General features: G+C 46.5%; 1 protein-coding gene across 18 annotated transcripts in view; it reads left to right on the forward strand.

Annotated features, from left to right (window-relative positions):
* LOC125010559 (receptor-type tyrosine-protein phosphatase F) overlaps positions 1 to 26,985 on the forward strand; it is a 160,370-nt gene that overhangs the window by 43,958 nt on the left and 89,427 nt on the right. For all 18 annotated transcript variants that reach the window (XM_047589289.1, XM_047589288.1, XM_047589293.1 and 15 more), the window contains exon 2: positions 15,301 to 15,475. In XM_047589289.1, the coding sequence (XP_047445245.1) occupies positions 15,376 to 15,475 (100 nt within the window). In that variant the 5' untranslated portion in view covers positions 15,301 to 15,375. The remainder of the gene's footprint in view (positions 1 to 15,300; positions 15,476 to 26,985) is intronic.

Genomic DNA, 26,985 nt, shown 5'->3' on the forward strand with positions numbered 1-26,985 from the left:
AGCTGACTTAAGCTTTCAGGGAAAAAAACAAACAAAAAAAAAAAACTAGTGTACACAACATGTTGTCTCATTTTATGTGACCTTTGAAACGGCTACTTCTCCACGCGCCTCCCTCACTGCGATGTGAACTTTTTCTCTAACCTTTGTGTTGTTTTTACTTTTAGTTAATTAATACATAGTCTGCATTTGTGTTTTAAAGTCCTTGAGTCGGAGCTCAAGATGGACACCACTTTTAAAATGTCCCCTCAGCTGCTCAGTAGCATAAACAAACAGGACAAAAAAAAACAAAAAAAAACTGTCGGCCGTGGTTATTTGTTCAAACAAAACCGATCTCCCATTCACACAAGGTGACCTGGGGGTTGTCCTCCTTCACCTCCGCCATCCAGGCCGCTGACCCTTCGTTCCACATTTTACGGCCGGGCCTCAGCCGCTTCGTCACCGGTGGTGTCCCGGCAGAAGAAGTTTGCGTACCGCTGCTCGTTATTAGATTCCACGACCAAACACACGTAACATCCTTTCCTCCAACGACTGTCTTGGCTGAAGTCTTTCCTCCTGAATAAATTACCCTGCCAGGAACATTCAGTCAGTCAGTCAGACTCTCTCCCCATCGGATTCCTCAAAAGTAATTATGGGCTGAGCGTATGGATTTTTCCATAGAACTTGATTTCTCATCATCGGTGAATTGGGTGATGTGTAATGGCCTGTTAACGCATGATGGATTTCGCTTAATCACTCTCGTCCCAGTTGGGACATGAAAGAGGCTGCTTACAATCACAGATCAATGTCTGCGATGGCGATTCTGTCAGCGCTGCTCGACACTTGTCTGCGACACGTACTGTAAATAGACAGAAAACCCAGTGGCTGCCGTTGGGTTAATAAAGCTTTGATCCAGAAGTTATTCGCGATTCGGGCTCAGACGTTCAAACGCAGACAGAGGCGACTCGTCAGTGAATTGTTTCCTGACGTTGACAAGGTCATAGGTAGTTGTTTTTATGATGACAAGGCCTAATTGTCAATCCTCTGTTCCGCGCTGTGTTTACACAGCTACATGTTTATGTGTGTGTCGGATGGGTCTTGCATAATGTGTGATGTCAATCAGCGGACACTCTTAGCGGTGCTGATAGTCACTTTCTGGTTCCGGTTGTGACGTTTCACTCCTGCAGACAGCTGCTCATTGGGTTTGACAGGTGCTGAGGAGAAGGTTTAGAAAAAAGGGCTTTTATTAACCAACTGAGAACTTTTTTCTCAGCTGCCCTTAAGCAGCGCTCTCAGTTGATTGAACTAGACCTGTGCCTGTCCTTTGAATTCTGCGCAAGTTTGCTAAACAACACCTTAAGGTTTTGATATGAGATCATACCTTTTAAAAAAAAAAAAGAAAGAGACGTTTGTTTTCGGGAAGGCGATGTTGTGTTTGCTAATAAGTGATGAATGGGAACCCGCTGTGTCTTTAGCTCGTTGTCTGTTTAAAGGTAATGGAGGTATATGAGCGCGCTCAGAGCCTACATTATACTCAGATGTTTACTTCAGTCCCGTCCTGTTGCCCTTTTACATCACGCGTTCTGTTCTGCGATTTAAAATCGTCTTTCACGGACGGTTATGACTAGTCATTAGGGGTCTGTTTTGTGCTCGCAGCCTTGCATCTTTCATTTAAACCGTAGCTCGGTGCATTACATCCATGGGTTTCATCAATGGGAACACAAATCCGCTTTGTCAGAGAGGACGTTTCCCTCCTCGAACAGAAACTCATTTGAATTCCACATCATCCCATTACGCCTCCACGTTGATTGAAACAGCCTCCATTTCCAGGGGCAGCTGCGTGTTTTTTTCGTACTCATGCATGTATGTCAGGGCCAAAGCCTATACTCGCATATGTGAACTGTACATAAAGTCATGCAGGGATCATGACTAACACGATATCTGCCATGAACCATGGCTGTTTTCCGAGTCTAGAAATCATTGTTTTTTTTGTTTTTTTGTGTTGTGGCTTGATGTTACATCACCTACGATACATTTTCGTGTCCGGGATGGCAAGGTCAGATTGGTGGCTTAACTGCCATTACAGGGAATTACAGGTTGCGGCTCTGCCGTCATCTTGAGCACGAGGGGATAACTGTGATGCTAAACTGCAGCAAAGCTAATAAAATTGAATGTGGGCTTGATTTATTTGGTGCTTGCTTCTGAAAGTGTAATCATGTGGCTGATTTATCCCTATGCCTCCAACCGCACCGTTGTTTGCTCAGCCTCACAATTCCCTCAAATGCCTCGCTCGGACCCGACATTCTACCTCATTACTTTATCAGCCACCCCCGTCACTTCCTTTATCGAAGCGCTCCTGCCACTTCTAATGGAATAATAAGTCTTCACAGCCCCGGCCACTCATACGCAGAGTTGGACACGCTCGCGCTCACATCTGCGAGTGCGCGCGGTGCCTTTCGCGTAGAGGGACGCATTTAACGTCGCAGCGTTTGGCTTTTCTGATCTCGCGGGTTTGTCCTTCAGCGCAAGCGAAGACGCCTCCTCCCGCAGAGCTCGGAGGTCCCTGGCTTGTTTTGGGAAGATGGATGGAGATTCATTTGTTTCATTATAACGCCTGACTTATTTATAGCTCGCCTGTGCAAGCGCCGCTGTGGACTGGTGAGGATGCTGGGGGCTGAGGCGTTGATGAAACATTCCTGTGTCCGGGGGGGTATTCTCTGAGGAGAGTGCTGCTTGTTTAAGGGAGGGCAGCGGGGTGACAATACAAGAGCCACGGGCAAGGCCACTGAAATCTAATTCCGCCGACCCTGCCCGGCTACAGCATTCCTGTTTTTTCCTTCCCCCCCCATCGGACGTATTGCACCGTAGTCTGTCGGGCTGCGCAGCGACGCCACTTAACCCAACAACGTGAAAGAAAGTACACGATGTGGTCCGGTCCTTTAAAAGTGAATCCTTAGGGGGAGAAAGGAGCCCTCTCGATACGCACTTTTATATGTAACTTATGCACAGTTTGGAATCTGGAGTTCCACCGCACCAATCCCAAACCTTTATCTGGATCTCCCCCCTTCAGCCTTGGAGATTATTGCTTCACAACCCTGGAGCAGGGATGCTGTCTGCCTGGTAATTTGATGGCTAATCCCCTGCCTCTTCCCTACAAATCTCTTCCCTGATAAAGGGGTTGCTTCTGCATTAGTAAACATGGGGAGACTTTGGCTCTCTGTGCTGACAGTTAGACGTTACGACTGGTTGAGGAAAGGGCGAAGTGCTCGGGTAACTACTTTTGTCTTTGTACTTAATAGGAAGGCACCTTTGCATCTTCTGCCAGGAAAAATCAATTCGAGTGCCAAGTAGGACATTTTAACCAAGAAATTGCTTGTAAACCCGCCGGTAAGGCAATCCACTTTTATGGTCGACGCAAATAAAGCATTAAAGTATGGGGAGTCAGCTTTTTGTGTCTCCAGGTGCTACAAAGAGAACGCACATTTATTAGCTTTTTTTGATCCGAATACGTTATTCCGGTGATTATTACCTCAGCACTACCATGACTAGACACGATGGCTCACATGAAAGGGATTCACTTCCTCAGATGTTTCTTCACAGGCTCACGCTGAGCTGCGGTGGTTTGACTACGTGACCAGGCATTACTAGATTGCCAATTATAGTCCTCATGATAGTTTTATTAGGGGTTGGCCTCTACCTCTCGCACGCTTTCTCTTTCCCTCGCCGGCTGTTCCGCTCCTGTGGCCGGGCACAAACAAAACACTAAAGCAGAGAATCACAAGCTCGGAGCCAAAACACGACGAACTGGGTTAAACGGGACTTGGCGACGGTAGCGTTTAACCAGTCTAGGGAAGTGACTGTGGCTTGATGGGTGAAACATTGGCTGTGATGGCTTTTTCATTTGTTGACCTGACAGAGACACTTTAGGGCATCAGGGTGGATCCAGCGCGATGAGTGACGAGCCCTGTCCCCGCATGGCTTCCTGCGTGTGGAACGTCCTGGTGTTGGCTCTAATTGTCGTCAGAGGGCGAGATGGCACGTCAGGAAGAATTTGGGGAGATCGCTGTTTTTCCATCACACTGCACACCAGTCAAACACCGCGGCTTCGGAAACAAACAATAGTGAAGTTGCCAAGTTGTTCATTTGGTTTTTACTGCGCAAGCACCACACTTTTGTTTCTTCCACTTCTGTTCTTGTGAACAGCACATTATAGCGGGTCAAAGGTTTAGCTTGGCTTGGCTTTGACGTAATCGCAATTTGTGATAACTCTGCATAATTATTAGGAACGCTTTCGTCCACCTACATGGAAAATGATGAAACTATCAGAAATTTCACATTTCCACCGGTATTTCCACATTGTTTTCCGGTATTTCCGGTATCTGACTGATGTCGTTGCACCCCAGCCTTCTGCTCTGATTTGAATGGTGTCTGGAAAAAAAAAAAACGAGTTCTTTAGTCCAAGAAAAGCGGCCATTCAGTCCGGCTGAATAACAAGAAATATTTTTCAACACGGGTTTATAATGCCCAAAAATGAGTTATTTATTTACTGTGTTTTTCATGAAAAGCAGTGTTTCTTTTTCTAAAGATGGTATCGGTGGCATCTCCGCTTATAATTAAAGCTGCGCTGCGTATGAACACTTCTCACCTCTAAACACCAGTCCGCCTGATTGCACGTATTTGTGCTTGCTCTGAATCTCTGGGAGAAGCTCTTGTCTAGATTTTACATTCATGAAATGGATTTTTTTTTATTATTTTTTTCCACAAAACTATTTGATGAGTCGTTATGAATGTGAGGACGCGGTCAGACCCAGACTTTCTCTAACTGGCTGAGGTGTGTGTATGTGCTCGGTGTATGTGTGGTGCCTCGTTAGAACAATGACTCCACACTGGTGGTAATTGATAGTCTGGAGGCTGTCTCAGGTGCAGGTAAATCCTCTCTTTGTGGAAGAGGGTGGGGTAGGGGAGAGCATGAATAAGTCTTCCAAGGACTCAGGATTTCAGTATAACTAGATGGAAAAAGGCCGACGGTGGGACACGTGTTTCACGTGTTTAGATTTTTAGGGCTTAAATATGCTCGTCGACCACGGTCGCCTCAAGAACACTGCTCTGAGTGTATTACCCCACGCCGTCTTCCTTCTGCACCCACTGTTTACCCGGTGCATGAAAGGAAGTGGACTGGCTTAGGTGCGGCTCCTGCCTCTTTTGAAACACTTCCATCAGACTGACAGAGTAAAATTCAGCTCTGTGTTTCGCCCAGGGAGCCGCACCGTAGAGACAAAAGCAGCGCAGCGCAAGGAGTGGGAGAGGGCCGGAGAGATTGGTCCCGGCGAGAGATTCATAGGTAGTAATGAGAGCGTCGGTGAAGTGCAGGTCGTCGTGTAGTGGCTCCGGCCTGTCAGCATAATGGACCTCGCTAGTCAGCTGGCAATCGATTGTACCGCTCACGACCTCGTCCGCCTGTTGTTCTTCACTCTTCCTGTCTGTCAAGCTGCCACCCAGAGATGGAGGACGAAGCAGAATCTTCTCCCGGACGACAGATGCCGCGTCCAGATACTTTCTCATTACCCGAAAGGTGGCCTGGGGTGAGGTGTGGAGGGAGGCACGGCCAACTCCACATTTCCAGCTAACGCGGCCTCGCGAGAAACTCGCGTTAATGAGTTCCTGTTTACCTTTGCCCGTTCTGGTTAACCACCACAGCTAGTGTAGGTCTGACCCTAATTATATGTGCTTATTATTAACTAGTAATAGCTAGTATTTTTATTATTATGAGGTACAACCAGTAAATATTTGGATTGATAAGTGATATCTGTATCTGATATTAACTGATACCATAAACTAACGTCATGCGGGACAAAATCTCAGATTAGTTACTCATTGAGGACAGGCATGCCGTGTTGGTTTTAAAAACCACATCGTGGTGATTTACTGCTCTGCAGCTCTGCCACCGTTTTTAGCAGCGTTGCTCTTGTTTGAGGTTTAAGCCGAGAGCCCCTGCTCCTCTCGCCCTTTATTGACTGGCCCTTGCCTATTCCACACACTTCTATTTTACATTTTAAATCCTCGGGCCTCCAGAGAGCCATGGGGATATATGGTTCCATCTGCTCCTACAGGCTGGCGCATGGCTCAGACGGAGAGAACGAGGAGGAGACATGGCCAGGGAAAGGAGAGGAGAGGAGAGGAGAGGAGAGGAGAGGAGAGAAGAGAAGAGAAGAGCAAGGAGATGGAGAGGAACCCAGACTGACAGAAAGACAGGGCGGCTTATTAGAATCTGCCTCTTTTCACTAGTTAGACAGGGGCTCTGAGACTAGCCGTCTGGAATTGAAGGCAGGAGTTGGATTAGGACCTCGGGGATCCTTTTTTTTTTTTTTTTTTCTCTCCTCATTTGAAATCGCAACTACTAACCCGTGTGAAATCTGGCGGGTCTTAACTGTTTGGAGCGGACCAGGAATCTCGCGTCTTTTCTTTGTGCAACACTTTTTTTTTTTTGTTTCGTGGAACATCTCAGAATAGCATATGCCTGTTGCAGCCTCGTAGGTTGATGCAAACACATTTCCCATCATGGGGGTCCTCCTGTCTAAACAGAACCTTCTGCTTTGTCCCAGACGCCATAAGGCACCGCGTTTCTGCTCCCCGCCACAAATGCCTGATTATATAGGAGGTGCTTTTCCCAGCCTTAGTCTAACCCTTCCCTGTGTCAACACCGGGTTTTTTGCTCTTCTGTACCTCAGACCACAGAGGATCGGCTTCCCCCTTTTTTTACATGCTCCCTTGTAAGGTGGAATAATAAATTGTGTCAATATACAGTTTCGCCGTGCGCGTCAGCTCTGACTGGAGACAAACAAGCCCATCCATTATGGCGTGATAAATCTTGGGCGGCTGCATATCCTCAGCTCCGTGTTCAGGGGTTGTATTTTCTGAAGAGAATACTGTGGCTGACAAAGCAGTTCCTCAGAAGTGGATTTGCATAAACGGATGTAGTGAGATAAAGGGCTGCGTTTGAAATCGATACCGGACGAACACAGACTGTCCACCCAATGGCGTCCAATGGTAACTGGCGTAATTTTTTGGCAAAACGAGTAGGCAGATAATGATTTCGCATTAAACTGTGTGAGAAAAGAACAAGAAAATGAAATTATACATCTGACAAATGAAGTTTTTGTTATTATGTATTTTTTTTTTTTATCACATTGATTAAAAATCCTGCAAATCCTTTATTGCCTCAGAGCCGCCCTGCATCATTTTCAATGGTAGGACTTAATAAAGGGAGGGAAAGCTGGACGGGGCATCGTCTACCAGACTCGCAGTGTACATCCTCACACGGCCCGGTCTCAGTTTAGCATTGTGGCGAACAATTACGAGAGTTGCTGCTCTGTCACCGAGCACCGACATCAGCGTCTGGAGGGTCCACGCTGACCAAAGAACTTCAGCCCCGGCTCTTTACAGTCTCTAATCTGGCCTGACACCAAGCTGATTTACAATACCCCCTACCCTAAGCACTGCCCGGCTGAAGGTAATTGATTTGGAACAGTGGAGACACCTGCTGAATAGTATGAAGCCCTCATAAGCCCCCTCTCTTCTACTCTTATACAAAGTTTTACCCGATATTCTCAGCTCGGTGTCGCCCGTGACAAAATAAAGGAATATCAATGAGAAAATATGCTGTTGTTGTTGCGTCGCCGTGCCGTCACGTGGCTTTGCGGCGCTTCATTTTCCTTTCTGGTTGCTAGAATCTATCCACATTATATCTATGGATCGAGCTGAGCCTGAACAACTGCTTGTGTTTGGCCAGCTATTGATCTGTGGAGCTCTGTATTTGCCAGTCTTTCTGCTCGCATGCCTTCACTCTGTTTGTCTTTTACTGGCGGAAACGAGGCTTTCTGCCCAGGGGGTGGCGGCGGCGGAGGAGGTAGAAGTCCTCTCCGTGTGTGTGTGTGTGTGTGTGTGTGTGTGTGTGTGTGTGTTAGTGGGGGGCAGGGACAGAGGGGGTAGAGGGCTTCTATGCCGTCTGTGCTGCCTGCCTAGTCATTTTATGGCACCATCTGTCCACAAGCAAACTGCAAGTGGTGACGTCTCAGCTCATCTTTCTTCGCCTGACAGCGTGAATTTCCTTTCTGATATATATATATATGCACATCTGCCGCTGGGAATGCGTCTCGATTTATTTGTCGCTAATTTAATGTTTGGCCGTAGCGCGGAATCACTCGTGATTATTCCGTCGCTTGTGAGTAAAATATTAACAGGAGGAAATATTAAAACGTCTTTCAGTCTTTGACCTAGGGCAAGGCTGTCCACGTCACACATTCCTCATACACCTGGATAGAGACCTTTGCTATTTTATTGGTTTTGTCGTTGTCATTGAGATTTTACTATACGCTATCAGCCACAACATTAAAACCACTGACCAGGGAAGTGAATAACTTTGGCCATCTTGTGATAAGTTAATAATATGCTAGGAAACCTTTGGCCCTGGCGTTCATGTGGATGCTACTTTCCCACAGTTTATGCTTGTGCGTTCATTGATGCTGGAGGCCCCGGCATTAACACCTACACAGACCTGGCTGACTTGCACCTCCCCAGAAATGTAACTATGTGTTGCGGTGACGCGGAGTGCAAGAGCTGTGATTGGAATGGTTGATTGTAGCGTGTTTCCGCTTCAGTATTTCTCCGTGATTTTTGAAGTGACTGTTTTGACTCCAATATGCTAAGATTGGTAAGATTAACCTTTGGAGATGCAGACATTTGTACGTCTCCCGTTCGGCGGAAATTCGGCTGCCGGTGTTGGAAGTGAAGTGGTTTTGTTACAGGGCAAGCCAGACCGCTGAGCGCACAACTATAAATGACTCACGCCGGCGTTGACTACGTGCATAAGTCACATGCAGTACCATAAATTCGCCTTTAGACTTATAGCACCCACCTACACCGGACCAGGCACCCCAACCCCATAGCGGTGACAGTCCTCGATGGCAGCAACCGACACACACGCACAAAAACGCTTTGGGAACAACTCATAAAACATGAACCTGGCCTACAAATTCACTAGATCCCTAGTGTCCGTGGGGTGATCCACAGAGGCCCCTCCCCTCAACTCACAGGACCCAAAGACCCCCCCACTAACTACTACCCTAACCCTAACCCTAGCATTGTGCTGCCAGATAACACCCTCAGAAGGCAAACAAAGATCAAATACAACAAAAGTATATAGCAGTGAATGAATTAGCATGATTGATAAGCTAAATACTAACCTGAATCATGTCACAATCAGAGTAGAAATGGCGGCAGTAGCTCAGGAGGTAGAGCGGTTGTCCAATAACCGAAGGGTTGTCCATAGTCTGTCCGTTGTGTCCTCGGGCAAGACACTGAAGCTTTGCTCCCAGTGTGAACTCCACTGGTGTATGATTGCGAGCCAGTGATGTTTGTTGGTGGTTGGAGAGGCCGCCATATAAAACCAAGGCATTATCATAAAATTACTCAAAAATATTTCAACCAAGTGGATACAATTAAGAAAAAACAAATTTTTACAGCGAGTTTTCCATTGATAGAGAAAGCGTGTGCTGCACTGTGTTTGTAAGACTCTACGTTATTTTTTTTTTAATCAATTTCTTGTATTTATTTATTTATTTATTTTTAACCGAGCCGAGATTTATATTCCGCCGACATGGCTCCTGAGGTCGGTGCTACTTTACGGAGAGCAGTTTCATACACTCGATTGGTCTTTTATTTGATGAATGTCTGTTTTACATCGAGCCTGCTTTTTTGATTTATCGCAGGCCTTTTGCCCGGCACTTTGTAGTGCAAGCCATTTTCTCCTTGCTCTGCAGCTCGACAACGCCAATAATCACTCTTCAATAAATTCAAATGGAAGTGGCACTCTGGTATGTCTCTTCTACTCCGTGTAATACATATCAGTGTAATACATATCACCTTTCATTCCCAGATTGATTTGCTGCTGAAAATATTGCTAGCCCCCAGAGGTGATTGTAAATCCCTACTTCTGCGGGAATTTATGGAGGTGCTTGAGTTTTGTTAAATGTTCGCTCAACCAGACTAAATGCCAATCGACACAGTATCATACGAGTGTAGCCGCTATGCGGTGGTCTTCCACCGAGAGGGAAGTTAGTGCCTTTGTCGCACATTATCAGGAGCATTAAGTCTAGATTACACCCCAATGCGTCATGGAGGCTCTCCGCTGTAAATGCCTGCATACATTTTTTACTCGGCAGTGATATAACTTATCAAACCGTGTTAAATGAACTCCCGGATGGGTTCCTTCGAGTCATCCACACAGGCTATACTCATGTGATTAATAACATGAGGCCTTCCATTATAGGTCAGCATAATCAGCACTCCCTTCTTTAGTATTGCTCAACTTGAGGAAGTGCACTCATCCTTTATAGGTGTCTCTCGGTCTCTCTATCCGTCTTGCGCTCGGCAGTTAAGCGTTAACAATTAACTCGGTGGGATCGGCCTGTAAACACGAGTGTCGTAAAGCCCGAGAGGTCACAGGACGTTACCCTTTGTTAGGCGAATTTCAGCGCGAGCTCCGTAAAGAGAAGACATGCCCCGCCAGGTCTGTGGACACGGCACGGGAGAAACCCTAATTTGGTTACTTTTTTACAATGAACCAGCCTGCAAGTAATTCCTCTGGGGCGGAGGTAAAAAAAAAAAACAGAAGGAGAAGCAGCAGTACGGGTTCATAAGGGCGAGCCTTCTAGGTCACGGAAAACTAATCAAAGGCCAAAACAGCGGTGTTGAAATTCCGCTTGTAACCGTGTTTATGGAGCCGTTGCGGAGCTTCGCCAACACAAACCTCTCCCCGGTCTGGGTTTATCACCCCGAGAGGCGGCCATGATTAGCTCCCCGCGCCGCTAAGGCATATATCTCAGCTGTCCCACCCCCCCAACCCCCCTCCACCTGCGTGCAGGATGACCCATTAAATAGAGACGGAGAAAGAGAGAGAACATGAGTAGGAGGGATGGAAACGGCGGAGAGCAGAAACGCTACCTGCAGTTAGCGTAATAGCAGTGTTTACTCAGCCTCTGTGCTCTCGCTCTCTATCTGCGCGCTCTTGCATTGTCTGTCTGCGGATTGCCATCTCTGTATGGGTGGCCACTCCCTTGCCACACACGTGCACAGGTGGCGGGGGGGGGGGTAATAAGTTGAAAGACAGGCACCTGACGTGGGTGGCAAACGAGCAAACAGGATAGGTGCGCATTAGGTGCGCGTATATACTCCTCCCCGTTGAGCTCGCTCAGGAGCTCCTTTGTCCTCCACAGTTTACCGTTTCAGATGTTTCTATCCCTTTGTTCCCATGTTAATTACTTCGCTAAACCTCTTACTCTGCCTCCTATTGTACAGCGTATATGCGGCGTACTGTATACGTCACCCTAGGTATTACACAGAAATCCCCTCCTTTTCAGGGGGGTTACAAGGTTTATTTTCTACCTCTTTATCAGCTCTGTAACCTTTTCTTCTCCTTAACAGCGTCTTTGTGTTTAGACACTGCTGAATCAAGCCTGTGTACACAATGTCGACGCACACCGATCAGCCACAACATTAAAGTCGGTGACAGGACAAGTGAATAACAGTGACCATCCTGTAACAATTCAGTGTTCTGCTGGGAAACTTTTGGACCTGGCATTCGTGTGGATGTTACTGAAAACACCTCCACTACCCCATAGCAATGACACTCCTTGATGGCAGCAGCCTGACACAGGAACACACACAAAAACGGCTTAGGAGTAACTCAAAAAAAAATATGGAAACAAGCTCAAGGTGTTGGCCTGGCCTCCAAATTCACTAGATCCCAAACTGATTAAGTTTAATCTGTGGGCCGGATCAACAGAAAGACCCAAAAACCCCCCTACCTACTAACAATACCACAATAACAACTACAGGCCCATGTCCATTCCCTGATGACTTTCTGCCTCCAAAACTGTTTTGGAGGCACATTGGAGACCTACACGATATTAGGAAGGCAGGAAGGCGGCCATGATGTTACGCCTGATCCGTGTATTGACTAATTGGGGACCAATTACTGCACCATACGTTGTGCCGAGGCTGGCTGCAGATCATTGAATGTATGTACATCTCACACTGTGTGGAGAAGCTCAGCGTGTCAGCCTAGGATTCATTAAACACAGCCTGTCATCTGTTTATGTAAAAACTTAGGCGGTAATGAGGAGGAGAATCTTTGGCTCTGATATTGTCCTGTATCTTTTCAGCAGTAGTTAGCAAATTGGGTTTCTATAAAAAAAAACATAAAAAAGTATATTTACAAATTCTGGCCGGCGGGGTCGAAATAAAATAATAGAAAATAGCTGACAAGACAACGGTGCCAATTTAAACAGTGTTTACATACGTTGCGACCCACTTGTGTATGAAACATTAGCTCAGTTTGTGCATCGGTTTCAGTTTATATTGATTTAAATCAGACGCTGCGGCCGTGAAGCTATTCAGCTCCTGAAACCTCTTCCGACTAATTATTGTGAATATTAATTAAACTCTTCGTTTCTGGTGAAATAATCTGGATGATCATTTCAGCTGTAATTATTCTCTGCTCTCTCTCGTTGCTCGCGCAGGCCAGGCTTCGGAAATGCAGTCATTAGCGGGACGCTCTCACGCGCTCTCGCAAGGCCAGACAATCCTCTCCTGCTGTTTCTGTCTCGCTCTCCCACACACTTGCAAACAATAACTTCTTGTGCGCTCGGGCCCGCGTTTTGGGCCGCGGCCGCGCCGCTTTCCACCTCGGCGCCCCGTCCTTCCTCCCGTTCGCACCCGAAAAGCGTTGTTCCCGTAGTATTTCGCGTGAGGCAGCTGGGAGCGACCGTGCCGCACTGGGATAAATGAGTGGCTAAATAAATAAAGAATAGGCCTCGCTCTAGGAATTTGTCTCATTGAAGATGAAAAGCATCTGCCTCTTTCTGGCATCTGCTGTGAAAGATATCCCTCCACCGCCAAGGGTTTGGAGCACAGCGAGTAGCCAGCTCTATCTGTGAGCACCCCCCCCCCTCTCTCTACACACCGTCGTGAACCAGCGCAGCACCGTCATACACGAACACGAGTGTCAGAGCAATTTTTGTCAGCCAGCAAACTTGACGCGAGTCACGCTCGTCTTCGCAGAGCTAACTTGGGGTATTAACTCGAAATAAAAATGGGGGTCTAAATGTCTTTAATTCTGGCGGCAGGGTGGGGGTGTGATCCGGCTCTCTGGCACCGCTGAGCAGAGTATTTGTGTTTCTTTTTCTTCTCCACACCGCCGCGGCTTAACACGCCAACAATAAACCGCTTTCTCATTAGCAGTGAAGGTGAAGACACAGAGGGAGGCTTTTTTTTTTTTTCCCCCCCTTCTTCTTCCTCTTCTTCCAGAGGTTTTAAATTATTTTCGTTGCACTCGCGAGCATTTCGCCATGCGGGGAGGAGTATAATACGCTCTGATATGATCGCAGCTTGAACTTTCACTGACGATAGATGATGTTGACTCTGCACAGTGTCTGGAAATTCCTTCGATGCAAGGTGTGTTCGGAATTGGAAATTGCTTTAGCAGACATGAAAGCCTGGAGGCGCATTCCTGCAAGTGACAAACGGTGATGAACGGCTACCTGTCAGCGATACCTGTCTGCATCGGTGCCCAGGTGTGTCACCGGGGCCCGACTCATGAGCATGTTGCTTCACATAGATTCCCTCAGCCGCGCTTGTTTTTGTTCCATTGTTGAGGTGAAACGAGTTTAAAGCGGAGTTCAGATGAAGAAAATTGAACTGTTGAGAATTTGCTTCGCTAAGATCTCGGCCCCAACGGGAGCGTGTCCCTTGTTTAACAAAGAGGGTGGTCGAAGAGTTGTCCGCCATTCTCTGTTTCCACCCGCATTGAAATAGCCACATGAGTAATGGGCTGCTCAACACCTCCACAGGCTTAAGAATGTGTTTTTTTTTTTTTTTTTCTCTCCACACAAGATACTGGGGGCATTGTGTTCCTGACACTCTTAACTTATTTAGCTGAACTGAATGGACTAAAGCTGACCGGCCACCCAGCGAGCCTTAAGATACTCCGCATTGTGAGCATCTCCTTCCTGAAATATCAGCAATCAGCATTGTTCGGTCGCACTGTAAAACCGGGCAGCGAGACTGAACAGCTGGGAAAGGATTTCGGTTCGGTTCCAAAAGGTCTCCGTCAAAAGCTCCGCACGGAGCCGTTGTCAGGGCCGCGCTCGGAGACAAAAGTGGGCTCACTTTAAGACTTTCAAAACTTTTCTCATTTTAGCCCCCCACACCCCCCTCCTCAAAGTCCACTGGAGATACCGCTTTAATTCCATCAAAAGAGGAGCTATCTATCCTTAACATGCTGCAGTCTCCTTTACAGCGCCGTGATTACTCATCACAGATGGCCACGGGCAAGAGAGCGGGGATAAGAAATTTAGTTAGCTCAATTTACGAGGATACTCAGTTACTTTGTTTATAATGGCATTAGACAGTGAAACTGGGGGCTGTAACAAACTTAAGGTCATACGCCTTGAATCCAATTCCTAAAAAGACGGAGCATCAGCGCTCGCGTGGATCCACTTGAGGATCGGCCTCCGCGTTACAGCTCGAGACGCTCCCTTCTGGTTTGCAGCTCGGTTAATTATGGTTCATTTGTGGTACACCTGCTGCCGCTTTGTTGACCAATCATGCCCCCCCCCCCTCCCCCCTCCCCCAACTCCAACCCCAGGGGTGTGTTGTATGTTTACGTATGCACACATGTTGTCATTGTATGAGATCATGGCACTTTGCGTGATTTGAAACCATCTGGAAGCCCCCGTTTCAATTTCCTAATGGGGAACATTAAGTAGGCGGCGGTCCTTGGGGAGCGCTGTTTAGGAGGGTCCTCTGGGGTTTTTTTTTTTTACTGATCCTCATTGTGAGAGGGTGACTGAGAAGCTTAAGCCATGTCCTGACCTCTCCTTTCTTCCCCCCGAACCCCCACCCCACCCCACCCCAACAATTTCTCTTTGCAGAACTGTACTTGCATTTGTTTCCCAACTCGTCTGCCGATGTAGTTTTTCGTGTTACATTCTCTCCGCTTGTATTTTCCTCTGCCCCCGGGCGGGATTTGTTGTGGGTATTAGGTGCCTTGTTGATCGCGACCGGAGATCTCCGGCGGCGTGTGCCGCTGTTGTTTTCTCACAATTATACAAAAATTTCTGTCTCTTTCGGTTCTGCTCTTTGACTTGCGTTTGATTTTTTTCTGCTTTACTTTGTTATTATGCTCATTCAAATATATGCAAATCTACGGCGAGTGTGAATACTAATGCTGCTGTGCTCCTGCTCTGCGTGTGTTTGCTCTCCCAGGTGTTAGTCTTTGATCCTGTCAGAGTGGGACGTGTCTAGCGGGGGACCGAGGAGGAAGCGGTGCCAACTTGGAACATGGTGCCTGATACTCACCTGGCAGGGCCCCTCCCGCCCAGAGGGGCGTTGCTGTTCCTGCTTTTACTCAGCTGCGTGGTGTTCTCCTCTCTGGCAGACAGTAAGTACTCACCCCATTCACCTGGGAAAGTCGCTTCCGCACAACCCGATGACTCATTAAGCTCCATAAGTATTTTGGCGCCGAGTGCGTCTTAGCTCACACGGTGAAAATTGCACACAATGAGATGCTAAATAGTGAGATCTTTCGAGAGTCGTTTCAGGTGTATTGGCGATACAATAGGTGCCCTTATAGAGACGTTCTGTTCACTTAAAAGGGCCGATTATCATCTTAAGTTGAGTTTAACTCGCTCTATTGTTACACACGAAGGGAATGTATGCGAGTTCGCAGAGAACGGGCTTTCGTGCAGGGTGATGTAGCGCTTCAGTTAAATTAGAATATAGATTCCGTTTCACGTCTTTGGCAGATTCCGGGAAACAGAAATAGCCGCTTGCCCTAATGCGCGTCCTCACATATAAACAGCTTTAGAATCTGAACTAAAAATAAAGAGATCCATCGCCCTCTCCGTCCAGTTGTCAGTCAGGATGACAGTTTTTGGCCGGAGGAAGACGCTCCGAAAGATGCATCGCCGCCGCCCGCCGCACCTTTCGGGTCTCGGGGGCAGCCAAGAGCCGCGGCCCCTGTCGAAGACGGGGTCAGGGACGGAATTAATTCAACACATGACCTCACCTACAGCGCTGTCACGAGGTCACTGTAATTCAATTATACCCCGTCCCCTCCCCGTCCCCGATCCGCCCGCTCCGCGCCGACTGCTCTGTCCTTTCAGACATGTGTCGAATGGGGTGTTGTTTTTCCTGTACCCTTTGCCTTTTTCATCATCCCGCCCTGTGTTATCAACTTTTGCTCTCACGCGGCTTTTGCACCGTATCGCTGTGAACTCGACCTTGCAGGAAAAAAAGTTTTGCAGGCTTGTCTATTTTCTCGTGGTCTGGCAAGACATTCTCCGCTCTGCTTGTAATTTGATCGTCCCGAGTCGAACCCCCGGCTGGAGCAGAAGCGCTTAAGTAAGATGTTAAACATGGGCCCGATTGCACCGAACCCCCCCCCAGACACTTATTTGTCAAGTTCTTTTCCCATGCAACCAAAACTGTTGCATTCTGCTATGATAAAATAAACACTGGATTTTAACAGTTGCTAAAAAAAAACTCTAATAGCTGATGATTAATTATTCATTCGTTGTCTATTACCACTCATCCATTAGAGGGTGACTGGAGCCTCTTCTCGCTATCACTGGGCAAGAGGTTGAGTTGCCGGTTTATTGCAGGGCCAACGCAGAAAGACAATGGATCATTCACATGTACACCCACGGCCAATTTACAAACTCCAATTAATCCGACGAGCATGTCTTCAGACCCACACAGAAGCCTGGGAGGCTTTTCTGTTCAGACATGTAAACTCTGCACGGATCCAGCAGGTTTGAACCCAGAACCTTCATGCTAACAGCTGCATCACTGCGTCGTCCCAGATGATTAATCAACAGATATTATATAAATATATTAAATTAATGTAGTACTACTTTCTGCTTAATTTATGTTGTGGGTGTCTGTTTACTGGCGTCCACTTAAGTCACTGTTACATTATATTGTGCACATCTGCTCTTCTGTGCCTGCATTTTAATTGCCAACAAGGGAACGCGCGAAACTGATTCGATTTCGTGCAATTTTTTATTTTATTTTTTTTTAGCGACCATCATGTAAAAAAAGTTAACATCGTTTAAGGCATTTAAGGTGCGGAGATGCGATTTAAATGTGCTGAGTCGGTCAGATGCCCGGTTCAGCGCGGAGAGTTAATGGGACCTCGATTATTAAGACGTGCCTCCTTTAATCTGCGTTGCGCAGACAGCTTCACGCGAAGGTGAAAAATGAGCACGTATGCTGAATGTCGAAAGTCATTTGCCTGTTTTTGAAGTCGGACATTGACGAAACGTCTACTTTCATAAAGTTATTTATAGAAGCGCGCAGCTACGTGTCTCGTGTGTTGCCGTCTTCGGTCCGTGAGCAGCCGGTCGACGTGTGATGTGAAGTAACTTTTCTGAATCCTGCTCTGCTCTCTGCCTCCGTGTCTCCACGACGGCTACTGTAGATCGCCCTGGTCTCTAATTTCAGTAATCATATCGTTTACGGGTAAAAAACAAAGAGCCGAGGATTTTAATTAGCAGACAATGATACTCTGATGTAACAAGCCGGCAGAAGCGTTTTCATGGAACGCGAATACAAGAATGAAGGGCACAAGAGCGGAGAGAAAAATGGCAATAATAAGTTATGAAAAAGCCCGGCTCTGCTCTGGGGATAACCTATGGTTGTAGTTTAATGTAAGCACACATGGGAAAAGGCCTAGCACTGCTATTACCAGACTGCAAAGCAAACAGACGTAGAATTAAAATAAGCAAGATGGGGGGCAAAAATAACACCTACCACTAATGGCAGGGTAGTGCGCCTTTGGTGTCTATAATTTGTATGCAACTTAGTTATGTGAACTTGATAGTTCGGGTTTGGATTTCCTGTATTACAGGGCAGACACCAGACAGATATTTTGGGTGGGGTGTCTGCTAAGTTTCTGATTACATGTGTTCGGTCTGGTGTCTTTGTTTCCCTCTTTAAAAGCTGGCGAAGAACCCGCCGGTAGCGAACCCGAACGCATTTCAGATGTGGCTTGTTTTCGCCGGTGTCGTCGCGCGCTGCTGTTTGTTTGTCGTAACACTTCATCATGATTTAGCGCCGCAAATAAATACAAGAACCCCTCCACCGGCGCCACCAGTGTTATAGCCCCCGTGGCATCATTCGTCTTATATCATCATTGAGTAGGCTCACAATGCCGGCGTGATTACTGTGAGTGCTGATCACAGACGTCCCATCGATCCCCGGGGAGCTCGGCCTAATCAGCCGAGCTTTCTATACCGCCTCCTTGTACACAATAGGCCACTGGCCCACAAGGTCAGCCTCAAAGTCGCGCATACCCAGCACTTAGATGTAATGGTTATCTTTTTGTAGGGCTGTCATTGTGAGTTATTTCATTGGCTTTAATAAGCTTTTGATGTATGTGTCTCCTCTAGTTCTTCGTGTGTTCTAATCTTGGGTGGCTTCTTGTTTTTAATTCTAGGTGCGGTGAGACCACCGAGGCCCCCCCGCTCCCCCCTTTTTTTTTGTCTACTCCTTTCACTCCCAGTGGCAGGAAGATTATAGTCGCACCGTAATTACCTTTTAAAAAGACTTTTGTATGAAACCACTGTCTCATGCCGCATCTTTTTAGTGCTTTATTTGTGATGCTCCGTGTAGCACCACTGGATTAGCTGTAGTTGATTAGTTCTGTTTGTCCTTTGTTCCTTTATTGCCTCATGGTTTAAGCGTCTAGACCAGGGGTCCTCAGCGCTTCTCAGGCCAAGGACCAACAAACTGACAGAGAAATTCAATAGGGACCTATGTGTTCTATGTTAGACTCAGCCTATTGCTATTTATAGACATACATTATTATTATTATTATTTTGCATTCAATATTAGAGTAGGGTAGCTGTGCCAAAAAAATGTGGGAGAATTTTTTTTTAAAAAGTATAAAAAATGTCTAAACAGCTCAATATTTTGCGACCCCCCCCTCTGCAGTACATGCACGGTCTCCCTCAGGGTTGCGGACCCCCTGTTGAAGACCTAAAATACAGACTATAAACAGGACATGGGGACACTGTGCTGAATATATAGGTTCTCTTGGCTCCAACTATTAAAGAACATTTTACCAGAATTTCAACAAAGTTTTAAAAGCCTCGTAAACTGCCACGTACCGCACGAGCCTATATAACAACCCTTATGGATTGATTTGGCAATTTCTACAGCTCCCAACAATGGAGTGATACAGTGGAAGCGCTAAAGTGGTTTGGAGATGGGTGGCCAGATGAGGGGGCTGGGTGCCTGGAAATTGGATTGTATTTTTAAGTGTCCATATGGTCGCCCGGTTCAAAAACTGACAGGGACAGAAATGGATTCTTTTTTAATTAAAAGTAACCATATCCACCTCGGAGAGGCGCTCGGAGCGTAATGCAGTTAGCTCGCAGCTGTGTTCCGCACACATCACACGGACAGGCGCACTGGGAGAGAGGCTGCGGCGCGGGGAGAGCTGAGCGGTAGAAAACGCGCTCCGAGGAGGCCGCGGGAGAACGCCGTTCATGTGAGAGCAGCGTCAGAAAGACGAAGTGGTAGGAGGAGCGGGTTTTTAGAGGCTGGAGAAGTTTGACGGGGACTTGTTTTTCACGCGGCGGCGCTGCAAAGTCAGGATGGCGGGAGGAAAGGATCGCCGGAGGTTAATGATGTGAGATTAATAGTTTAATTAGGGAGCTCAATACCGGGGGCCAGAGGCGGTCGCCTAAACTCTCTGGCATCCCTGTTTCAGCAGTGCCACAGGGTAAGTGTCCTTCTAGTAAAGGGCATATGTAGAAAGACACTTCGGTTCTGTGTTCATGTCTTTGTTGACAAGAAAGTTCCAATCCTCACTTGCTGCATTTCCATTACCCCTAGAAATACGCGAAACCCAAACAGCGCTTTTAGGCTCTGATGGTTTTTCCAGTCGTGTCGCAAAAGTGCAATGGAAACGCTTTCCGCAAATTCCCAGTCACTGGAATCACCAGAGATGACACTGGGGTTCATTTGTAGTGCATCTTCCTCAGAGCTGAAGTCTTGCGTAATGAGAATTTAAGAGAATTGTGGGATATCTTAATACTTTTTATATTATTAGATAATCCACAATTACCCAAGGTTTAAGAGATGATTGGGATTTCGTTTGGGTTGAGATATTAACTAGAGGCTATAAACGATGCCCATACAGTTATTTCTGTGTTGTACTTTCTGATTATTGGTCACACGGGAGAAATTAAAGATAGTCGGCATTAACTTGAATAGAATCCAGTAATTTACAGCCGTGTGGCCACACATCCACGGTCCGTCCTCTGAGGTGCAATTTGAGGCGTTTCACTCAACCCAAACAGCCCGTGGACACGGAGCGAAATAAAACACGGTTGGATCCCAAGCGGGATCTATTTCATGGGTAAATGGCCACCTTAGTTTTCCAAGCAGGCTAAACCTTAAGGGAGGCAACAAAGAGTGTGTTGGCGCCTCTTAAGCCGGGATCCGTTTGTTGTTGCGTGTCCCTATCGCGACGTAATTTAATTTCCTCCTCAATTTGGACAATTGGAAAGTTGAATTACTTAAGACCTCCAGGTCGTGCGGGTAAGGAGATGCGAACAATGGCGGGGGCTCTTTGCGGTCTCCGAGGGAAGGCTAATCTAGGGGAGGCAAATTAATGAGGTTAGCGGGGTCACGAGAGGGTGTGTGGTGATGGATGATCGGCAAACCCCAAAATGGGATCTCTGAAGGAGCTTGGAGCCTTCTCAGCAGCTGCCCACACCCCCCCCCCCCCCCCCCCCCCCCGACCAAGCACCTCCCGGGATCTCTTAACACACTTAACATTTTCTCCACAATGGTCTATTAATGTCAGGGCCCAAGCCAAGGTTGGACATGGCGGCGTCCACAGAGCCCCCCGCCGGTTGCCCAAAGCTTCCCCTCCACGCGCCCACAGCAACTCAACTGAGCGTAGCTTCGATTTTACATTATAAAGATGACGCTCCGCACTTCATTACATATTCAGGCTTCATTCAGAATGTACTTTTTCCTCCCTGTATATAGTTTCGCATGCCAGTATCCCCAGGATGACGCCCACACACGCCTTCAAACACAAAACTCGGTCATCCTTCTTCGTTTCGCATTTAAAAAAAAACAAAAAAAAAACAGGCGGTATTCTGCTCGTGACGGTGCACATGAGAGCATTTCGTAAAGAGAGGTAAATGAACATTGGAGGTGATGTTGCAGTGCCCCGGGGTTATGCAGATGAGCTTTGCACGGCAGCCGACACGTCTTGCTTTGGTAGTTGGGGCCGCATGTAGAAAGAGCTTGTTCTCCGGGGAGCGGTTTTGAATTTGTTTCTTTTGCAGTGTCCACATTCCAGGCTAGTCCAAACGTCTACGGGGAAACTGTAAAACACGTACTATAGTTTGTAGTTTGGCCTCTTTTAATAACCGCAACTTGAATTGGCATCAGCGACAGAAGAAAAAAAAAAAAAAAGTGTTATCTGAGTTATCTGAAGTGTAACAAAGAAGTCATAGTGCAGCGTCTGCCTTTGTCTATTGTCTGTTAAACTATGCCTTAAGGAATTTGGCTGGTTGAAAGACGCCACTGATGGTGAGTCATCTTCGACTAGATCCAGGTTTGGGGCGCCAGTTCGAAAACCGCAGGTAACACAACACCTCTGACTGCCTGTCGCCTGATACGAACACCCACACTCTCGCCATCAGAGAGTACACAATGGAGCATTTATCCTCGCATATTTATTTAAACAGCTGCTTTAAATGGCCGCGCATCAGTCACCTAAGAGCATTGTTTCTCTTTCAAATGTCACGCGTTGACTGACAGTCGAGAAGAGAGGGAGCCGGCTCGAGAGATTCGTCCCTCGTTGTTAATCGGCTTGAGAAGATGAAAGCCATTACATTAATGTTGCTCACACTGGGAAGAGAGGAGTGAAGGGTAATTGCACTTAGAGTTCTTTTTCTTTTCCACTGTCTTGAATAATTCAGAGAAGGCTGGAAGGCCTGATAGAAAGCCTGCCTCTGCAGACCACGGGGGTATTGAAAGTTTGATGTTTTTCCTCTTTTCTTTCCTCGTCTATAGGTTTATACATCTTGTCTTAAATATAGTATCTCAGTAATGATGAATTACATTACTGTTGCAGTTTCACTTACGAAGCTCCTTCAGTCTTCGGCCGGCATGCTATCATTCCAAGAAAAAAAAAACAACATATCTGGTTTCTGTGTTATCATAAGTGAATGCGGCGTGAACTGGGTATTAATGGGTCGGAGAGGATGGAGATAAACCCTTTGTCCTTTCTGAATCCAGGATGAGGTGACGATACTAAACGCCGAAGGCTGAAGAGATTCAGACAAATGTGAATTATGTCATATTTTTGCAAAAATAGGTTGATTCATGATCAGTCGATCTGCCAAAAATTAAGATTTAAGCGTTTCTTTTTAATTTGTAAATAAAAATACGAAAACATTTAGCAGTTTCATCTCCTGAAAGGTGAGGTTTTTCGCTCTTTTTTTGGAAAATGAATATATTCTTCACAATTTTCAAACATTGTATATACAAAGCAACCTATTAAACGCTCTACAGAGGAGCTGATAATAAAAATATATATATATATAGTTATTCGCAGCCTCAACAGAAATTGCATGAGGAAGCAGAAGAGCTGTTGAACTGCTTCACTCTAGACTGCACAGTTCCACTTGCAACGCAAACACAATTTGACGGACAGACTCGAGAGTTAAATGCTCAAACTGGGTAGAAAAATAAACAGTTTTGTCCGAATACATTGACCAGGCGGCGAGATTGAGTCGAACGCTGCTTCGCTTTATTCGGTCCCACGTTCTTTCCGCGTAAACGCCGCCGTGCGCCGCGCGCTCACGTCATTTCTCGAAAACGAATAACACAATGCTGCGTGGTGTCGGGCTGTAAAACAGGAGTGCAGATAGCAAACATGATGTTTATTGGTTTAAACAAACAGCCTGAAGTGCAGTTGACTTTATCGGGGTAAATAACTTGCAGGGGAGGCAGCTTTATATGGAATTAATTGCAAACAAGTTCTCTGCTAATGGTCTGAAAAGGCCTTAATGGAAGTGTTCCATTAAAACAACCAGTGCTGATGCCATCAGACAAATTTCCACTAAGTGTTGCCTTGTGAAAATGATAACTTGCTAATCCATTATTAATAGGAATTAATGGTTTTCTCTGTGCCGCGTGCGTATCGATCCCTGATACTCTACACTACAGAGTACCTCTCACTGGGCACTCTGGCAGGCTTGGGAATACACTAATTGTTGGCCACACAAGTGCCATTTACGCAGCCCTCCCTGCTGCCTCTGCATTTATTACGAGGCTCGCTCCGAGGCCCCTGACAAGGAAAACGGAGAAAACTGCACAGCGGCTTTGAAAAGTATCTGCTTTGTTCATGTCAGAACAGAGAGCAAATATATATAATTAATATCTTGGTGAACCGTTTATATCCAGTCTCCCTTTCCACTCACCTGCGCCCCGGTCGTCGGTTTAAACTTCAGACTTTCTTGTGCCGTCTTTGATGAGGTTGATTACCGTGCGCTGTACAGGTGTTCCTCACCCCCCCTTCCCAACACCTGGCGAACTGAAAGATCTGTCGCGCCACTGGAGTTCAGGAACCCTCATGGCTTTCATCTCTCTAATGACCTCAGACCGTCCCCCCCTCCTCCCCAACCCTTCCACGAATGCTGCTGCAGGCGTTGGGTTAATTCAGAGAAGCAGTTTTAATCCCCCACACGCACAGAGCAATCAGCAGCCTTTAGGCTCCTTCGCTGCTTTTTTGAACCCGGGATCCATGGAGATTAGTCACTCAGGGTCACATTTAAATTTCTACATCAACGGGATGCAACTGTGCATCACAAAGATGTCACTACGCCGAGTCATTACACCACAAGCACTGGATTAAGGAAGCACTTTATATTACGCCTTTTAAAGCATTAAAAGGGTTTGAATTTATTTCCCTAATAACCCTGTGATTTCTTTGATAAAGAGGTTAATGGTTATCAGGAATAAAGAATAAGAAACACCTATTAGTCCCACGAAATAGGTAAAGGGAAACTTGTTGCGCGGTTATACTGCTTTTTACTTTGATTAATTAATGTATTCCATTCATTAGTTTTAACATGAAAGGCTTTTTGCTCTTGTGTTTTGTTTTTTTTTTTCTCACTCGCTCAGCCACCAGCTACGCCGCCACTTGTAGATCCCCTTTTTTTTTTTTTTTTAATGATATTTCTGGTGCATTCATGTGATAATTAAAGTTTGAATGACTGAGCGGTAAATCCAGATATGTTTGTCTGCCTCGGTTTTTAATGAGACGGCGCTGTTTAGTGTTTACCCGCTCGTAATTGGAGCATCGGCGTAAATTCCGACAAAATGTGCTAAACTGGTAGTTTTTCCTGAGTCGGTAACCTCGGCTCTAAAACGCTGGCGGCATCCGCCCAAAAAAACTGCTCCTGACAGTTGCGGTGGGTACTTTCTGCACTTTGCCGGAGAGAAGAGAAGGCGCTAAAGCCTTGTCACGATAGGAGGTTTGAATGTGATGTATCAAAGCGTATACAGAGCGCAGCTCAAAGCTCGCAGGCTGTGGCTGAGGGAAGGATTTGCATAGGTAGGCTTATGTGTTTTCCACCTCGTCCTTGCCATTGTTTTCATGTGACAACTGCGTGACAGCCAGAAAAATGGGACACGGGCGAGGGGGGGAAAAAAAGGTTGAGTCTGGATTTTGTCTCTCTAAGAAAAGAACTGACAAACCCAACAGTTTGATGTCCTCAGCCGCTCAGCGGTGGCACAGTGACGGAGGAACGCAAGCTCTCGCAATCCGGAAATAAATGCCTTTGCCCTTTCGTTGGAGTGTGTTAGGACCACTATTAACCCCGTCTGGCAGTCAACAGTTTTCGGTCACCGCGGCCCTTTCGGAAGAATTTCGTGATTGAATGCTTGGAGAGATCTGGATTAGCGTCGGGCGGCGGCGAATTTGCCGTAGATTAGCCTCTGAGTCATAGGTCGGCTATCGAAATTCTGGGCAAGCTTGTTTAAGAGGATTAATAAGGAAAAAGCACGGGGAGGACAGTTTAGTCCCATTCGTCTGTTTATCCTTAAAAATCCGCATGATTTTTAAGATCTGCCGCCGCCGCCCGGCTTAAATGTTTGCGGCAACACACGAGCTTACATCCTTTAATTTGAAGCATGTGCAGGGGACTGTTTAATGCCGCCTGATCTCCATCTGAGCAGCAACGTGGAAAGCCCTCGCGTCGACTTAAACGCGACTGCTATGGACAGATGTTAGCTTGGAAGTCAGATTGGCGATAATCAGGTCTCGCGGATTCCGACTCGCCGCCCATGCACGCACCGATGCGTGCTCGGGCATACGCTCTTAAAGCTTATCGGGTTCGAATCGTTAACGCAGCCTTTCCCTGCGCTGCCTCCTGCATGTGTGTCACTGTCACTGTTCTGATGCTACGGAGAAGGATTCGTCACCCCCGCCGCGGCTCAGATTTAAGATGAAACAAATATCAATGAAATGTCAGGTCCGTGAGACTGTGAGAAAGTCATGGGTCGTAATTGCGCTGATGAATGCGTTGGACTATTGTGCGTCGTCAAGCTTGCTTAACTACTTGTTGACATTCTACACCTGTGCTGCAGTACATTTCCTTTGTTTGTCATTGTTAGCTTATCATAATTGTTTTTAAATGGCTAATTTAGCTTTAATCTGTTACGCCTATTAGACGGTTAGACTATGTTTCCCTCTGCTTGTTCCTAAGTCAACTGTTTGAAACAGTTGTTTTAATGCGTTTCCTTCAGTTTCAGTTACAAATCGACTGATATGATTTTTTTAGGGCCGATACTGTTTTTTTTTAACATCCATATAAATGATGAAAGTGACACAATGATAACAAATGTTACACGTCTCAATTTAACCAAAAACCTAAACATTTAATGAACTCAAAGAATATGTAATGCTCTAATGCACACAAAGAAAACATAAAGATAAAGACCCTGCCTTAGTATCGACGAACGCACCCGCGTAGCGACCGATCTCAATACCAGCAAAAATCTCGCACATATGGGTCGATCTCTAGTTTCAGTACTACTGTAGAGTTTTCTGAATTCAGTTGTGGACCCAGTTGTGTCAGGTTCTTGGGCTTCCGATCCAATTGACGGCAGCGTGCGTAAAATGTATTTCTGCAAAGCGCCACATGTGGCAGAGAGACAAGTTACAAATGTAAATAAGGTTCCACGAATTCACTGGCACTTGCAAGTGTACGAGAACAGCTTGTGATGCTCCACATCAACAATAAAGGCGGTCTTCAAAGGAAGGATTTCAGTCTAAAAAAGCAAAAACTGCCAAGCAGACATTACCATGTGAGTGGCTTTGTTTGTTTTAGAGCGCTGAAAGACGAAAACGGGCTGAGGGGACCGGTAGTCATACGTCGACAGTGTTTTTTTTACAATCGTCGAAAGGAAATAGAAACAAGAAGGTTGAAGAATCAACTCTAAACAGACCGAATGTCCACATCTGATTTAGGCGAATGAAGGAAATATTAGTTGACTCCGCTGAGTCGATGTCTGCATAGCGAGCGCCCATCTCCAGCCGGTTGCATTTGAACGTGTGCGACCATCTCGACATCAAAGTGTTACACATGCATGCACACTTCACTGCTCGCGGGCCTGCGGCGTCCCTTTTATTGTCGATAGCTGTATTGCTCAAAGAAAGCTCCTCTGCAGATACTGTATGTCCTCGAGCAAGGACGCCGAGCACCACCTCTCTTCCTCCGGCCGAGTGGGTGCCGGAGCGCGACGACATGAAAGGTGGACCTGGAGCCCCATCCGTATCTGAAGGAGGTACAACGTTATGCTAACTAGAAATCGACCCTCCCACCCCGCTTTCTTCCACCGGTGTCATATTAA

Source organism: Mugil cephalus, chromosome 7 (genome assembly GCF_022458985.1).
Source record: "Mugil cephalus isolate CIBA_MC_2020 chromosome 7, CIBA_Mcephalus_1.1, whole genome shotgun sequence".
Lineage (NCBI taxonomy): Eukaryota > Metazoa > Chordata > Actinopteri > Mugiliformes > Mugilidae > Mugil > Mugil cephalus.